Source organism: Plecotus auritus, assembly GCF_963455305.1.
Source record: "Plecotus auritus genome assembly, chromosome: 9".
Taxonomy (NCBI): domain Eukaryota; kingdom Metazoa; phylum Chordata; class Mammalia; order Chiroptera; family Vespertilionidae; genus Plecotus; species Plecotus auritus.
Window position 1 is genome coordinate 60,133,845 of NC_137783.1, and position 17,779 is coordinate 60,151,623.

General features: G+C 55.2%; 1 protein-coding gene across 1 annotated transcript in view; it reads right to left on the bottom strand.

Moving 5' to 3' along the window:
* WDFY4 (WDFY family member 4) overlaps positions 1 to 16,126 on the bottom strand; it is a gene marked incomplete at its 5' end in the record, with an annotated part of 233,604 nt that extends 217,478 nt beyond the window's left edge. The window contains 4 exons of the mRNA XM_080688457.1: positions 577 to 711; positions 2,498 to 2,604; positions 3,364 to 3,478; positions 15,896 to 16,126. Coding sequence (XP_080544583.1) covers positions 577 to 711; positions 2,498 to 2,604; positions 3,364 to 3,478; positions 15,896 to 16,126 — 588 coding nt within the window. The remainder of the gene's footprint in view (positions 1 to 576; positions 712 to 2,497; positions 2,605 to 3,363; positions 3,479 to 15,895) is intronic.
* Positions 16,127 to 17,779: the final 1,653 nt, after the last annotated feature.

The window sequence follows — 17,779 nt, forward strand, 5'->3', positions numbered from 1 at the left end:
TATTCAGTGGCCTGAGATGGCTTCTGGGAGGAGGGAGAAGGTGGCATTGCCGGTGGTGAGGAGCCCACTGAGCGTGAACTGGGGAGCCAGATTCCCAGGGCCCCACCCGCCCCTGAGCTCATGTTTCCTGTGTTTGTACAGAGCTAGGCGCACAGCACTGCATGCATCCCGGGACGGAGGAGGTGGCAGATGAGAGACCAAGGCACAAGGGCCATGGCAACTGCCGAGAACACATTGGCTAGTTAGTTATGCAAGTGCAGTTAGCAAGCGCATCTCAGAGGGGAAGTGGCAGCGACAGAAGGTTCCAGATGCAGGCGAGGGCTGACAGGACCCAGGAACGCAGACTGGAGAAGGAGCTGGTGAGCCAAGTGGAGAAGGCACTCACGTTTCTGGGAAAGAGCAAGGGGAGCAGGGAGGGATACAGAGGCACAAGAGGAAAATCCGTCCTCCCAATGCCTAGGCCTCTCGCGTTTGCAGAACGTGGGGCAGGGGGTGAGCTGGGCCTTGAGCAGAGAGCAGCTCCCAGAGGCAGAGCTCGGCCTCAGGCCAGAGGGGCTCAGCCCACCTCTCACTCACCTGCACAAACATCCTCTGAACTTGAACATCGTCCTCCGAATGCTTGTCCTCTTCCAGAGGAAAGACGAAGAAGAGGTATAGACACTGCAGGAGCAGGGCTGGGAGCCCCGACGCAGCAACTCTGCCCAGTGCCTCCTGCAAGGGACAAGCAGGGCCGTGACCGAGGCCGCCACTGCCCCAGGCCAGGCCACGCTGTCGGCCTGTGTGGTGTGGGCGTGGGAGGAGGGTGAGTCACCTCCTCTCTCTGGGCGACACATCCTCCAGTGAGAATGGGGACAGTCATAGGCCTACCTGGGCGACTGAAGATTAGGGAAAGTGGACGACGTGTGCTCAGTAGACAGCACATCTTTCCTAAGGTGGACAGTAGGTAAGAGGAAGGGAGGGGGGGGAGGGAGGGAGGGAGTGAGGGAGGGGCTGGAGCAGAGCTGGCGGTGGGCTCCCCTCATGTGGACACTGGGACTCAGTCAGGAGGGCGTGGCTGATACCAAGTGCACGTAACTGAGTGAAGGGCCGACAGGGCCCTTGATCCCCTTGTTAGATCCAACCTCACTGGCCCACCGGGAAGACCAGACCCAGAGCTGCAGACAGAGGAGAGGACCCGGATGCTGGCAGGGACCAGCCTGTGTGTGCGGCGCTCAGGCCCTTTTTCACGTGCTCCACCTGGATCACTGTGGCTGCCATCTCAGTGTGCGCACCCATGCGTGTGCATGTGTGTGTGTGTGTGCACACGTGGGGTTCATCTAAAGCATGCTGTCCACACAGTTAGGAAAACAGAAAGGAGGACAGGCCAGAACCAGGAGTATCATGCGGTGCTGGGCCCCCTGCCCTAAAGGCTCCTGGGGCAGGCAAGGCCCGCCTCCCTGGACGCCTGGCTCTGTGGCGGCCCCTCAGGCAGCTCTCCCCGCCCCTGCTCCACGGGCTCCCCAAGGCAGCTGCTCACTCTCTCAGCTCCGGGTCTGGCTGCTCCAGCGGAAAGCCATCTTCAGGTCGGTGTTACTGCTCAGCTGAAAGCAGCCCTTCCTGGGAGCGGAGGCCTGCTCCATGCTGTGGCCGCCTGGCCACTGGGCCGGCAGGGCTCCCGCTCCCACGGGGAAAGCCAGGCGGCCCTCCCTGGCTAACACTGCAGCCTGCTGCTCTCACCACACACTGCCACTAAGGCTCTGGCGATGCCTGTGTCACCTGGACTGAGGGCAGCAGCCACGCTCTGCTCGCCTGCGGTTCCCGGTGCCGCATGCTAGACCCCCCACAGTGGGTGCTCCAGCAGCCGGCAGGCCAGGGCATCTCGGGCCTGCCCTGCAAGGGGCCTCGGGCCATTTCTGCTGATGGCCAAGCTGCCAGGACACCAGCCTCAGCAGACCACTCGGGGAGGAGGACCAGGCCCCTCTTCACAGTGGGAGGACATGGCCGTGGCCATGGGCACTGCCAGGTCGGGTGCGGGTGGGCTGGGAAGGCGGAGGCCTCCTTCAAGCATTGCCTCTGGGTGAGCATGCATGGCCAGCGCCTACGGGTGTGCTCCTTCCCTCTGAGATTCACAGCAGGCAGAACTGAGCAGTGGCTCAGAGCACAGCCCTGGGTCCGACAGGCTGCAGCCACACACACCATGGCAGACTCGGTGCCAGGACGCCAGCCCTGCAATCTCAGCGGCCCCAACACTGAGGCGCTACTGTCCCCAACTCTCAAATCAGCCGCATCTGTCACAGCGAGTGCCGCATGTGCTCAGGGTCACGGCAGTCAATGACAAGGCAGGATTCAGACCAGAATCCCAGAATTTCAGAAGCCGTCCCTACGGCAGAGGGGAGGCAGGGCGGAGAAAGGAGAAGCCCTCTCGGGGGGAAGAAAGGCGCTGGGAGACACGCCCTGCCCTGAGCTGAGGCCTGCCGCCTGGTGGTGAGGAGGCCAGGCCGTGGTTCCCGGCACTTACCGAGTCCGTCCCCGAGAGCACGAAGGCCGACTTCAGGAGCAGGTAGCCGTCCTGGTGTGCATCCTGCTTCCAGCGCAGCAGCTCCCCGGCGGCTGCCCGCGCTTGCTCTGACAGCAGACAAGAGGAAAGTGTCAGCAGGTGATGCAGGGACTTGCTCACCAGTTTGCTCTCCACTTGCCTCCCCGCCATGAGATCTACCTTCGCACCTTTAGGGGACTTCCGCTTGCTGCCCTCCCCTGACCTGTACCCACTCTCACACTCTGCCAGATCCCTCTCCTTGGAGGCCCGCCCTTACCATGCGTCTTCCCTGTTCATCAACCATCAGTGGCTCCCATTGCCAAGTAATAGGAACAAGTTCCTCATGATAGACTTCCCACACCCCACTCTCTCTATCACAGCCCCTCCATCACAGGGGCTCCTGTGTCCGCACCAGGCTCAGGCCACCCTGCCCGGAGCTCCCTCCACAGCCCTGGCCTCCAGCTCCATGCCTGGAAGACTGTGAGTCAGGGACCCACAGCAAAACACATGCTCTGACCCGGGGTCTTGTCTGGATCAAGCTCTCCACTGAATACTCAGGTGCCTTCTATCCCAGCACTTCCTCCCAGAGCCCCCGCCGTGTGTGTGTGTGTGTGTGTGTGTGTGTGTGTGTGTGTGTGTGTGTCCCTCCCAGGAGCAGCAGTTCCCTACGTCCCCTTCCCTGCTCTGCTAGCCTTTCCCTTGTTCCCAAGGGACTCGGTGGCAGAACTGGGCCCATGGTCTCTTTGGAAGGCACTTCGCTGACTAACTAGAAAGCAGAAGGACAGAGCAGGGCCTGGAGGTCTTCGAGCGTGCTGCTCCCACAGGGCCCAGGGCAGCTCTGCACTCACCTGCAGGCTTTCCCACCAGCACCTTCTGGATCTCCTGGGCGAGCTGGCTGGACACTTCCCCGGCCAGCCCATGCAGACTGGGAAAGCAGATGATCCCCACGGAGCATTCCCAGGCCTGAACACACACAACAGCTTGGTCAGAGATGTCACAGCTACAGAGCAGGGCCCGAGTGTCACCTCCCTCTCTCCCTGCCACCCCTCACCAAAGGCTCAAGGCTTCCCCGGTGCATCCAAAGGCTACTGCCCCCGCCTTCCCCTTCCCACTACATCCCCGCCCTTATGCCTGCGAATCCCCAGCTCTCTGCTGGGCTCCAACCCACGAACTCTCACTCCTTAAACCTCAGACATGCATCACCGAATGCAGTGCCTCGAACCCGATGCATCTCCTCTCTCAGAGGGGCCTGGCCAGTCATCCAGCTGCCCTCTTGGGAAACTCCAAGAGAGTCTCTAGGCCCCCTCTCCCTCGCCTTCCTCACCCCATCAGGTACTGTGTCCACTGATGCTCCTCTTTTCTGAATTTCCCCTGGTTTCCCTAGTTATCCTGTTTCTAGATTGACTCTTCCACCCCGTCTTTGCCCTTCCTGCTGTGTAGTCACAGGCCCAGTTCACCAGTCCTGGGAGGAGGAGAGTCCCCAAAGCACAGTCAGAGAGGAGGGACTATTCCTGGGAGGAGACTCCCCCAGGGCACAGTCAGAGAGGAGGGCCTAGTCCTGGGAGGAGGAGACTCCCCAGGGCACAGTCAGAGAGGAGGGACTATTCCTGGGAGGAGACTCCCCCAGGGCACAGTCAGAGAGGAGGGCCTAGTCCTGGGAGGAGACTCCCCCAGGGCACAGTCAGAGAGGAGGGACTAGTCCTGGGAGGAGGAGACACCCCCAGGGCACAGTCAGAGAGGAGGGACTAGTCCTGGGAGGAAGAGACTCCCCCAGGGCACAGTCAGAAAGGAGGGCCTAGTCCTGGGAGTAGGAGACTCCCCAGGGCACAGTCAGAGAGGAGGGACTATTCCTGGGAGGAGACTCCCCCAGGGCACAGTCAGAGAGGAGGGCCTAGTCCTGGGAGGAGGAGACTCCCCCAGGGCACAGTCAGAGAGGAGGGACTATTCCTGGAAGGAGGAGACTCCCCCAGGGCACAGTCAGAGAGGAGGGACTAGTCCTGGAAGGAGGAGACTCCCCCAAGGCACAGTCAGAGAGGAGGGACTATTCCTGGAAGGAGGAGACTCCCCCAGGGCACAGTCAGAGAGGAGGGACTAGTCCTGGAAGGAGGAGACTCCCCCAGGGCACAGTCAGAGAGGAGGGCCTAGTCCTGGGAGGAGGAGACTCCCCCAGGGCACAGTCAGAGAGGAGGGACTATTCCTGGAAGGAGGAGACTCCCCCAGGGCACAGTCAGAGAGGAGGGACTAGTCCTGGAAGGAGGAGACTCCCCCAGGGCACAGTCAGAGAGGAGGGACTATTCCTGGAAGGAGGAGACTCCCCCAGGGCACAGTCAGAGAGGAGGGACTAGTCCTGGAAGGAGGAGACTCCCCCAGGGCACAGTCAGAGAGGAGGGCCTAGTCCTGGGAGGAGGAGACTCCCCCAGGGCACAGTCAGAGAGGAGGGACTAGTCCTGGAAGGAGGAGACTCCCCCAGGGCACAGTCAGAGAGGAGGGCCTAGTCCTGGGAGGAGGAGACTCCCCCAGGGCACAGTCAGAGAGGAGGGACTATTCCTGGAAGGAGGAGACTCCCCCAGGGCACAGTCAGAGAGGAGGGACTAGTCCTGGGAGGAGGAGACTCCCCCAGGGCACAGTCAGAGAGGAGGGACTATTCCTGGAAGGAGGAGACTCCCCCAGGGCACAGTCAGAGAGGAGGGACTAGTCCTGGGAGGAGACTCCCCAGGGCACAGTCAGAGAGGAGGGACTATTCCTGAAAGGAGGAGACTCCCCCAGGGCACAGTCAGAGAGGTGGGACTATTCCTGGAAGGAGGAGACTCCCCCAGGGCACAGTCAGAGAGGAGGGACTAGTCCTGGAAGGAGGAGACTCCCCCAGGGCACAGTCAGAGAGGAGGGACTAGTCCTGGGAGGAGGAGACTCCCCCAGGGCACAGTCAGAGAGGAGGGACTAGTCCTGGGAGGAGGAGACTCCCCCAGGGCACAGTCAGAGAGGAGGGACTAGTCCTGGAAGGAGGAGACTCCCCCAGGGCACAGTCAGAGAGGAGGGACTAGTCCTGGGAGGAGGAGACTCCCCCAGGGCACAGTCAGAGAGGAGGGACTAGTCCTGGGAGGAGACTCCCCAGGGCACAGTCAGAGAGGAGGGACTAGTCCTGGGAGGAGGAGACTCCCCCAGGGCACAGTCAGAGAGGAGGGACTAGTCCTGGGAGGAGGAGACTCCCCCAGGGCACAGTCAGAGAGGAGGGCCTAGTCCTGGGAGGAGGAGACTCCCCCAGGGCACAGTCAGAGAGGAGGGCCTAGTCCTGGGAGGAGACTCCCCAGGGCACAGTCAGAGAGGAGGGACTAGTCCTGGGAGGAGACTCCCCCAGGGCACAGTCAGAGAGGAGGGACTAGTCCTGGAAGGAGGAGACTCCCCCAGGGCACAGTCAGAGAGGAGGGACTAGTCCTGGGAGGAGACTCCCCAGGGCACAGTCAGAGAGGAGGGCCTAGTCCTGGGAGGAGGAGACTCCCCCAGGGCACAGTCAGAGAGGAGGGACTAGTCCTGGGAGGAGACTCCCCAGGGCACAGTCAGAGAGGAGGGCCTAGTCCTGGTAGGAGGAGACTCCCCAGGGCACAGTCAGAGAGGAGGGACTATTCTTGGGAGGAGACTCCCTCAGGGGACAGTCAGAGAGGAAAGACTATTCCTGGGTGGAGGAGACTCCCCCAGGGCACAGTCAGAGAGGAGGGCCTAGTCCTGGGAGGAGGAGAGTCCCCAGGGCACAGTCAGAGAGGAGGGACTAGTCCTGGGAGGAGGAGACTCCCCAGGGCACAGTCAGAGAGGAGGGACTAGTCCTGGGAGGAGACTCCCCCAGGGCACAGTCAGAGAGGAGGGCCTAGTCCTGGGAGGAGACTCCCCCAGGGCACAGTCAGAGAGGAGGGACTATTCCTGGGAGGAGACTCCCCCAGGGCACAGTCAGAGAGGAGGGACTAGTCCTGGGAGGAGGAGACTCCCCCAGGGCACAGTCAGAGAGGAGGGACTAGTCCTGGGAGGAGACTCCCCCAGGGCACAGTCAGAGAGGAGGGCCTAGTCCTGGGAGTAGGAGACTCCCCCAGGGCACAGTCAGAGAGGAGGGACTAGTCCTGGGAGGAGACTCCCCCAGGGCACAGTCAGAGAGGAGGGCCTAGTCCTGGGAGGAGGAGACTCCCCCAGGGCACAGTCAGAGAGGAGGGCCTAGTCCTGGGAGGAGACTCCCCCACGGCACAGTCAGAGAGGAAGGACTAGTCCTGGAAGGAGGAGACTCCCCCAGGGCACAGTCAGAGAGGAGGGACTAGTCCTGGGAGGAGACTCCCCCAGGGCACAGTCAGAGAGGAGGGACTAGTCCTGGGAGGAGACTCCACCAGGGCACAGTCAGAGAGGAGAGCCTAGTCCTGGAAGGAGGAGACTCCCCCAGGGCACAGTCAGAGAGGAGGGACTAGTCCTGGGAGGAGACTCCCCCAGGGCACAGTCAGAGAGGAGGGCCTAGTCCTGGGAGGAGACTCCCCCAGGGCACAGTCAGAGAGGAGGGACTAGTCCTGGAAGGAGGAGACTCCCCCAGGGCACAGTCAGAGAGGAGGGACTAGTCATGGGAGGAGACTCCCCAGGGCACAGTCAGAGAGGAGGGACTAGTCCTGGAAGGAGGAGACTCCCCCAGGGCACAGTCAGAGAGGAGGGACTAGTCCTGGGAGGAGACTCCCCAGGGCACAGTCAGAGAGGAGGGACTAGTCCTGGAAGGAGGAGACTCCCCCAGGGCACAGTCAGAGAGGAGGGACTAGTCCTGGAAGGAGGAGACTCCCCCAAGGCACAGTCAGAGAGGAGGGACTATTCCTGAAAGGAGGAGACTCCCCCAGGGCACAGTCAGAGAGGAGGGACTAGTCCTGGGAGGAGACTCCCCAGGGCACAGTCAGAGAGGAGGGACTATTCCTGGAAGGAGGAGACTCCCCCAGGGCACAGTCAGAGAGGAGGGCCTAGTCCTGGGAGGAGACTCCCCCAGGGCACAGTCAGAGAGGAGGGACTAGTCCTGGGAGGAGACTCCCCCAGGGCACAGTCAGAGAGGAGGGCCTAGTCCTGGGAGGAGACTCCCCAGGGCACAGTCAGAGAGGAGGGCCTAGTCCTGGGAGGAGACTCCCCAGGGCACAGTCAGAGAGGAGGGACTAGTCCTGGAAGGAGGAGACTCCCCCAGGGTACAGTCAGAGAGGAGGGCCTAGTCCTGGGAGGAGACTCCCCCAGGGCACAGTCAGAGAGGAGGGCCTAGTCCTGGGAGGAGACTCCCCAGGGCACAGTCAGAGAGGAGGGCCTAGTCCTGGGAGGAGACTCCCCCAGGGCACAGTCAGAGAGGAGGGACTAGTCCTATGCCAGGACTTGAGTTCAGGAATTCCCCAACCCTGGTGCTCACCAGGAAGGTAGGGCACTGTGGGTATTCCTGGTCACTAGTGGCCGCTATAACATGCAGTTTGCTGGACTTCCATTCACTGTACTCATTCACTAGCCATATAAGTTATATTCCTGCCTAAAGACCTGACCGAGTTTTTTAAACTGAGATCCTCCTTCTACTTAAGGTGAATTCGCATCAAATTCCGAAGAGAAATCATTTCAATGTGTTTCCTTGCTACAGATACTGTAGTTGTTAAAAAGCAAAAACCTTCTAAAATCCTCTCTATATTAAAAGATGCTATTTACAAAATGAGGAGTTTAGTAGGAAATATTTGCAATGCATAGAACTGACAAAGCAATAATATCCAGACCACTACAAATTTATAAGGTAAAGACAAACAGCCTGATTTTTAAAAAACAGGCCAATGAAACAGGTCATTAATAAAAGATAAAATAAATGGCAAATTACTCATAATTGGGAAAATGCAAATGAAAGCCTCAATGAGTTATATCACACTTTTCAAGTTGGTCAAAGTGGGAAGCCTGGCAGTGTGTGGGTGAAGGTGAGGGGCCCGGAGGCCCTGCTCTGCTGGGGGAGCGGTGTGCGGAGGAACCTCTCTGAAGAAGCAGCTGACCAGCTCGAGAAAGTTAAAGGGCGCATGTCCTCCACCCCAGCCCTCCCCTCCCAGGTGTGTCCCCTGCGGAAAGGCTGGCACCTGTGCACATGGAAGCGCGGACAGGAGGTATGGCTGCAGCATTACTCGTGATCGTGAAAAACTTAATGCTCACCAGTAGGACCACGAATGAATAATTTATGGCATATTTACTAGTACATAAGGGCACTACACAGCACTGAAAATAGCGCAGTGTCAGTGCAGATAAGCCCCAGAACAAGAATGTGGATGGAGAAAGCCCATTGCGGAAGCGTGTTAGGAGGTGAGCATATCCAGGATATGCATGTACTCCTGTGACCAGCAGGCAGGGCTTCCGTGGGAGGAGGGCGGGTGAGTGGGCACCTGAGCGCGTGCACAGCGGCTTTAGTCTATCTGAAATGTGCAATTCACTTTATGTTGAGCAGTGAGTACTTGAGTATTTATTTTGTTTTTAAAAAAACTTTGCATCTGAAAATGTTTTTTTATTTTCTGCCCATAAACGAAGTTGCCTCTTTCCTCTGTAAATAAAAAAGAATTCCATCAGAACCGTGCTAAGACTATAAAAATGCTGGATAAATGCCAAGCACTGCTGCACATAGTAGATCTTCAACAAATATTGGATAAGGGAGCACATGGCTATGAAACCCACAATCTGCAGTGATGGACAAATGCATTGTGTGCTGGTCTTGAGCCAGACGCTGGCCTAAACACTTACCTGCGTTGTTTCCATGAATCCTCACAACAACCCTCTGAGGTCAGCATTATTATAGCTCCCACATTACAGAACCCGGAGCTGCGCCAGCGGAAGCCCCGAGCACCAGCAGACCCTCAGCGTGAGGAGCGGGTTCACCTCACACATTCTAAGTAGCATGTGCACGGCTAAGAAACGTATGGCTCCCACCTGGGGACCAGCTAGCGCTCAGAAACTTTAATCCCTAAAAGGAAAAGTCAGTCCTTTGACTGGGAACTTCTGTGGTAAGATCATTTTCCTCCTCAGGAAGGAGAAATCTGTCTTCCTAGCCAGCCCTGTCCCTCCTCCCTGCGCTAGCAAACCCCTCAAAGACCACTTGCAGGCAATTGACTCAGAAGCATCAGAGCATCTCGGAGCAGTGGGACTGCAGGCAGCGCTACAATAAAGCAAATTGGGCCCCAGTGAGCTGAACAGTAATTGTACCCGCAGCCAGATCCCCCGGGCCCCACTGCTTCCTGGGACTCAGGGGGCACTTCTGGGAGCCGCCTTAACTCGTTCAGGCCACTGGGGTGCTGTTCTGCCCGGAGGCAGTCACTTACTGTATGATACCCTGGAGACCCCAAAGAGTTAAGGCAACTTCTAAAGGACCTAAATTTTTTTTCTCAAACTGGGACTTGCATGCTGGGAGAATATTGCTCAATATTTTAAAAACCTTCCATTTGCTCACATTATCTAAGCGGCATCACCATGTCTCGCACTGCCCCCTCACGTGGAAAGAAGAGGGAGGAAACGATGCTGCCCTGTGGAAAACAAGGAAGAACAAGCGCTGCCTAGGAGATGGGAGAACCTGCTTTGGAATGCAGGCAGCCTGTGGGTTCCCTGTCCCTACTGCTTCTGCCTCACGCCTGGGTGGTCTGGTCTTTATGGCTCAAAACACTTTCAAGACCTGACATGAGTGTCCCTGCTAGTGCGACGGTTACTCTCTCCTTTGTGAGTAAAAAAAGTGATGCACTAACATTTTGTTAGCACAACCAAAATGCTGTTTTCCCAAAATGGGAATAAATCATGCCACAGGCCCCGCTCTGAGGGGGTAGACTCAGGATGGACAAGGAGGGGTGCTGACCCTCACCATCCTCTCTGGACACCACACTTGGAAATAATTGTTGGTCATCCTTGTTATTACCCTTGATGTTACTTACCTCTCATCCATGGGCAGTTGGGTCTATGCTTGGTTTCCATGAGAATGACTAACCACACTTAATGGCATGAACTCAGCACCCCTGGCCAGGCAGTTAACCTAAGAACATGTGCCTGCATATGTGCACATGTGTGCACACACACATACACACATGCACATGCACACACATTCTCCCTTCCAAGTACAATCACTCCACACTAAGAAATGAATATATTCATCCTCATGTTGCCCACTGTTCTGCTCATCTATATCACAAACCACCCCAGAATTGAGTGGCTTAAATAACAGCAATCATATATTTGGGTCAAGGGCCTGCAATTTGGGCAGAGCTCAGCAGGCAGTAATTTCTCTGCCTCAGTCAGCTGGGGCAGCTGACAGGGGCAGAGGGACCCGCTTCCAAGACGGGGCACTCACAGGGCTGGCGAGGTGGTGCTGCCTGTGGGCAGTGAGTGTGGCTGCAAGACCAGGGGCTTTGGTTCCCCTCCACGTAGGTTTGTACGTGGGGCTGCTTGGACTTCCTCACAACATGGCAGCAGGGTTCTAAGAATGAGTATTCCAAGTGACAGAAGAAGCTACAAGTCTCTCGGGGTCTGGAAATGTCACTTCTTCTTTATTCCATTAGCCATGCCATCACAAACCCACATGGAGTCACGGGAAGGGACGCGGTGCTGCCTCTCAAAGGCAGCTGTGTGAACTCATCTGCAGCACTCATATCCACAGACTCCTTTTATTTTCTCCAGGTTGTTCCAGCCCCTGTTGTCTGTCTCAGGCAGTGAGGAATTTTACACTAATTGCTGAGAATTCCCTAGCTCACCATCTGCTCTCTCTCTCAAAGCATGTATTCTAAGAACTGTCTCCTACAAGTGCATCTACAGCTCTAGCTCCCCCATGGCTATTATTATGGAACTAGAGGCCTTGTGCACAAATTCGTGCATGGGTGGGGTCCCTCAGCCTGGCTGGTGATTGAGGCCAATCGGGGAGGGGGGGCGGCTAGCCAGGTGGAGGGACTGCGGGAGGTTGGCTGGCCGGCCCCCTGATTGGAGCCGATGGGGAGGGACCGTGGATGGTTGACTGGCCACAGGAGGTTGGCTGTGGTAGTTCACTGACCACCAGGGGGCAGCTCCTGCGTTGAGCACCTGCCTCCTGGTGGTCAGTATGCGTCATAGCAACTGGTCGACTGGTCGGTCGCTTGGGCTTTTATATATATAGATATCTCTATGCACCATGAGGACCTGCAGTGGTTCCCTTTGCCTCAGAGCAAACTCGACTGAAAGCCAGCAGGACCTGTCCATGCTGGCCAGGGGAATGCCTTCTCCTCCAGGTCAGCAGTCCAGATGGGAAAGGTTCTTGAAGAACAAAGCTCAAGGCCCTTGGCAGGAAAAGAATGGCAGTCCGGTTCACCCTTCCTGAAAGCACTGCTTGGCCCACTGAGAAGGCGCTGGCTCTGTGCTGTTTCCTGTGTGAGGCAACAAACCTCCTCTGAGTCTGCACCTGGAGGCAGCCACCCTCCTCTGAGACTGCACCTGGAGGCAGCCACCCTCCTCTGAGACTGCACCTGGAGGCAGCCACCCTCCTCTGAGACTGCACCTGGAGGCAGCCACCCTCCTCTGAGACTGCACCTGGAGGCAGCAACCCACACATCCTATGTGGAGGGATAGCATCTTCTGGTACCCAAAGGAAGCGGAGGCACTAGCCAGGCAGAGACCTCTCCAGTGGGCTAGGGGAGGAAAGAACAGGTATGATCTGCTCTGCTCTGCTCGGCTCTGCAGCACTGTCTGAGGGAGCCCAGTGGCTCATGACACAGGCCTGCACAGACTGGTCAGGCTATGTGCTGCTCTCCACTAACAACTGGGTGACCTTGGCCACATTATGTAACATCTCTAACCCTCTCCTTGCTCTTTTATAAAGTGGGATACAAATGGCACTCACTTCCCAGGGTTAGTGTGAGGGCTTGTAAACACTGAGCAAATGCCTGGTTGAGTTAAAACTGGGTGAGTATTACTAGCTGCAGCCCTAGCTGAGGCCTCCTCCATGACCTCCCACAGGGAGTGATGGGCTAGGTGGAGGAGCCTCAGAGCTCACTGGAAACTTGGTGTCTGACTCCTCCCCTCGGGGCAGCTCCCTGCTGGGGTTGCAGTGCCCTGAGTCTCCACCTGGCAATTCCTTTTTACAAAAATGCTGAGTAGGTTCACTCCTTAACACACTAAATTGTTCTTAACTCTGGCAATGAGACACTGGGACTAAATTTAATGTGTAACCAACCATGTTTGTACCTGCCTAACAGTTCATGCAGATGTACTTGTAAACAATGGCAGGGGTGGAGGGATGAGTGGCCTTGCTGTGGGTTTGGAGGAGTCAGATATGAGGGAAAGCTAGAGGCTAAAGGGAAGTTATTTGGGGAGAAGATGCCACAGAAGCTCCTCTGGGGAGTTATTTCGGGAGTCGGCTCTACAAGGCACCAGCTGTCAAATCTCAGGACTTACCAGGTCCAGGCAAGTGGTGGCCCCTGAGGTGGGGCAGACATGACCTTCACCATGACCTTTGCCAAAGCCCTGCCTGCACATGGACCACCCCTTCAGTGATGTGTCTGATAGAGAGTCTGGCCCAGTGTGATAAGATTCCATTACCCAGGGACATAACCCTTTCTGAGTACGGGCGACAATTCAAAAATTTCTTGTGTTCATTGTGTTAGAACAAAGAATATTCCAGATCATCTTAATTTTCCTTGGGCCCAAAATGAAAAGAGCCAGGTATAGAGAATTGCGACCCCCAAACAAAGTATTCCAGGACTCTCTTAAACCTGCTCAGGAGTCTCTGAGCCCATTTGGGCCATGGTTTCCATGACAACCAATACATGCATAAGGCTTTGAGGTCAGCAGCCACATTCCACAGGACATGGCATAACTTTAAGTCCTGATATTTCCAAGGTCTTCATAGATAACCTTGAAGAACACTGTCTTATGGATATAAAACCCCGATGAGAGAGGTTATAAGCCTGAACACAAGGACCTGTGTTCCAGTAGCTATTTTCTGTCTTCATCTGCAGCTCAGCTTTTACCTGCGCTACACCTGAACACCTCCTACATTCCCTGTTTCTTTCCACCACCAGCTTTTCATTAAGAAGCCTGAGGGCACTGGCTCTGGCTCTGGCTTTAGTCAGCACTTAATGGAAATAACGTGTTTGTAGACATGTGGACTTAACAAAAGAATGTCAATGTTTAGAGATGATGAAAAGCCTGTAATATCCTGCTTCTCCAGGGTTCACAGAGGTGGACTCCAGGGACCCCGAGCACGGCAGGTGTCCGTGGTTCGGGGAATCGTGGTGACAAGGCCTCAGACTGCATGTGCGAGTTAGCGTCCTGGAAGCTGGTGGGAAGGTCATTGGGATGGTGTCTGCTTCCATGTGCCCTGGACTTCACCATCATCATCTCATCCACTCTCAGTCTCCTGGCAAAGTGCTATTCATTACACTTTACAGATGAGAAGCTGAGGGTCAGGAATATTTCGAAACTTTCTCTTTGGTCAAATGCATGGGCCATGATGCCTGCAACTACCAGGACAAGGTTTGGGAAACAGGGACCAATATCAAGGTTCACTTATAGTGGAAACTGTGTGCTGCCCGTGGGGTCCAAGCTCAGAGGCCTATAGAGCCGGTGACATAAGTGAGGAAGGCGCACTGGGTGACAGATGTTAGGGCGGGGGCACTGGGGTGAACTGAGGGAACAAGGCCTTCTGTCTAAGAGGGGTGCCCCTAACCATCTCCATGCAGCTGTTGGTTTTACAGCTCCAGTTTTTCCAGAGAAACTGGAAATCTCATTTTCAGGTGAAAGCTTTCTATTTTGAAGAAAAAAAAAAAATGGCCAGTAATTTATTTTCAATCCCTACAAGCCAAATAAAGCACATTCTGGGTGTGACTCAGTATCCTCTGCTTTGGATGAAGTCTCCATAAGGGGAAAACTCTGTCTCCTTTATTTTCATAGCCCAGGTGCTGGGACAGAGTCTAGATGCTTCATACACTTTTGTACAACAAATGAAGGAATTCTCAAATCAGCGACCCGGAGGGCAAGCCAGTGCCAAGCCCTGGCTCTCGGACTCAGAGCACTTTCATCAGAGCCAGGCTCCGGGCTGGGGGAAAAGACACAGCACACAGACCAGCCCGCACTCAGCTGGGGACTCTCGCTGAGGGCGGGGGCTGCGTGCTCACGGTGCTCCTTTCAGAAGGCAACACTGATCTGAAAACTGAGTGAGGCCGAGCTGTCTCCCAAACACTGGGGCTGTCAGGGCAGGGAGGCTAGAAATAAAACCTGAGCCATCTTCTAGCCCAGTCCTTCTTTCCAGTACATTCCCAGCGTCCCAGTTATCCAACCTGTGGAATGGGATGAATGGGGTAAATAAGTCCCAATCGGGGAGGAAAACAATGACTTAATGAACAATTTCTTGGCATGTGTGGTGTGTGTTTTTTACCAAGAACATGCCTAAGTGTTCAATGCCTAAGTCATCTTTGGAAATCCTTAAATATTTCTGGTTAATAAGTTAGATGAAACATTAGCAAAGAGGTTTCCAATAAAACCTGCCTATGCCCGATCTGTCTCAGTCTATTTTCAGCGTGAAAGTAGCCCATATTCTCTGCTCTTTGACTAGAGGTGTATTTTTTAATAATAACTCAAAATCAATAGTCAAGCAAAAACTAAGTCCTCATAAAAGATGCATTTCCAACGGTACAATAGTCTTCAGTAGAGTCAACATGAGGCAGATCTCACCTCCAGGAGCTCTGTTCCAAGACAACAAGGAAAACCCTTGTGCCCGTGCCACCACCAGCTGCCACCACCAGCTGCTACCTGCCACCACCAGCTGCCACCACCAGCTGCTACCTGCCACCACAGCTGCCACCACCAGCTGTCACCAGCTGCCACCACCAGCTGCCACCACCAGCTGCCACCTGCCACCAGTAGCTGCCACAAGCCAGAGCGCCGGCCCAGTGGACTCGCCCGGCGCCTGTGGCTGTGGGAGGGAGCACTGCCGCATGTTCCCACAGACTGTACCTCTGTTTGCACGGTTGGCACGATCTGGTATTCTGGCACTTGAGGCCCTGGTGCTGGCATGACTGGTGTTTGAGATGATCAGTCATCCTGTGACTCCTATCTCCAGACACAGACTCCTTTTCTAGCTCCCAGAGGAGCTGGTCTCTTCTCTGGCTTCACGCTGGGACTACGGCTGAACAATACAGCTCTTTAGCTAAAGGGATAACAGCACTCCAGAGTCATCTGTTCACCCATCCCCAGCCCTCCCCAGCCTGGAGATGAGCCTCGCTTGACTCGTTATTGAATAGCACAGCCTTCTCCTCTAAGCAGCCAGAGACCACTACGATGATATGAAAACCAACCAACTTCAGCTTCCAGTCATTCCACAAGTACCCCCAGAGCGCTGTATGGTGATGCAGCATCAAGAATAACAATACTGACCTTTAGGAACAGTGGAAGAAAGCGCAGCAGGCTCTCCTGACGGTCGGCCGGGCTCCTATGAGCCAACTGCTGATATTCCAGAAACTTCCTCTCTACCGTCTCCCAGAGAGCCGTGGGGCCCGGGGACTGCACTCCGGCAGGGGAGTCAGACTGAGCAGCATCAGGCTGGCCAGCTTTGGGACCTGGATCCTCAGCTCCGTCTTCAGCCTTTGGAACACCTTCTGCCTCCATGCCTCAGCAAACTGCTCTGGATTCAGAACAGAAACAAAGATGAGAAGTCCCGTCACAGCACTTCCTGATGCAGCTGGCGGTGGGACCGGTCCTGCGCCATTCAGTCCAGTTCCTACTGAAGCTGGTTCCTCTAAGAATCTGAAACCGGCTAAAATAGGAAGGCATTTCAAAAAGAGATTCCGATGTGACCCACAGAGATTGACAGCCTAATATGGGCTGGGCTTTTTGCACAGATTCGCATGAGATGGGTATTCTGATTTTCTCTGTATGGTAAGAAAACATCGGGGCCAGAGGCATATGAGCAGCTGGATGTGTAGCTGAGATGCAAACTCTAACATCAAAGCTTGTTCTATTATTACCTGGTGCTGCTCCTCTTTCAAAAGACTGAGTTGATGGAAGAGACGCGTGTAAATTATCTCAGCAGAATTTGTAGAAGCAAGTGATTCTGTGTCTTCAATTATAACTTCCTTCCACCCCACGTGTCTAAAGGATATAGCTTCTTCATTCTCAGCATTATTTGGTTCGCACTCAATATTTTTAGAGGACTTTGTCCTCAAAACGACTTCTTGAACCCCCACCCTAACTGGAAAGTGCTCCTCTCTTAGTGTGAACAGGAGTGAGTTGTGCAAGCTGGAGACCTCGGGGCAGGAGGCACAGGGCAACAACCTCTGCAGTCACACCAGCCCGACTGACCTACAGATAGTGACCTTGAGAAGGTGCCTTTTTGTCTGTGTCGTTGACTTTTCAGTTGCCATGACTGACTCAGCACAGAAAGGTTTGTTTGCTGTGCATTTGTCAAGAGTGTAGGAAGCTCCCAGACTGTCCAGGCTCCCTGCAAGGAACCCTCCCCCCAACCACAGCATCACCATGCAGAGTCCATCGGGAGCCCGGCCAGCAAACAGCAACCACTGCTCACAGGGTGGGGGCCAGGGTGGACACCACATTGGGGTCACCAGCGTTTTGCTCTGGGCTACAGCTGTGGAGGAGGCCTCACGCTTTATTTTATTTCACAGGCGGGCATGGCAGTTAACTCAGAATCATGTGGCCAGACAGACTAACCATCACCTCTTTGAAACTTTCTCATTCTTTATGTACAAAACTCCATAGGTCCCTGGCTCTTCTATCACACATAGTTATTAGTCAAACTTCACTTTCAGAAATCATTTCCTTTTTACAAAGCCATGTAAGTACAATACTGAACACTGAGAAGGAACAAAATATTGGGAAGAATATCAAGGTTGGCCACACCCAGAAAAATGGCTGCAGATAGTCCTGCTTCTGTGAATATATAGCTTACTAAGAACACACTCATAATACTGTTGAAGCAAACATGTTTTATTAACCCCTTTGCTTTTGTTGGTGGGTTGGCTGGGGGCTGGTGGAGGGGTTATTTGTTTCCTGTTCTGGGTTGACCCTTAGAGACAGGTCAGGGGTGGGGGCCCCTCACACTCCTCAGTTCCAGCACAGCCTCTTCCCTGACCCCTGACCTGGGCCAGTCTCCTCTCTGGCTTTGTTAGTTTATTCATTTATTCCTTGGCCCTCCATTCGCACGCCCACTCCCTTCTTCCCCACCCTGTCCACCTACGTGATGGCAGGGTCCTTATGAAGCCTGCACGGGGAGGCTCCTAGATGCACACATCTCAGTTCCCCAAA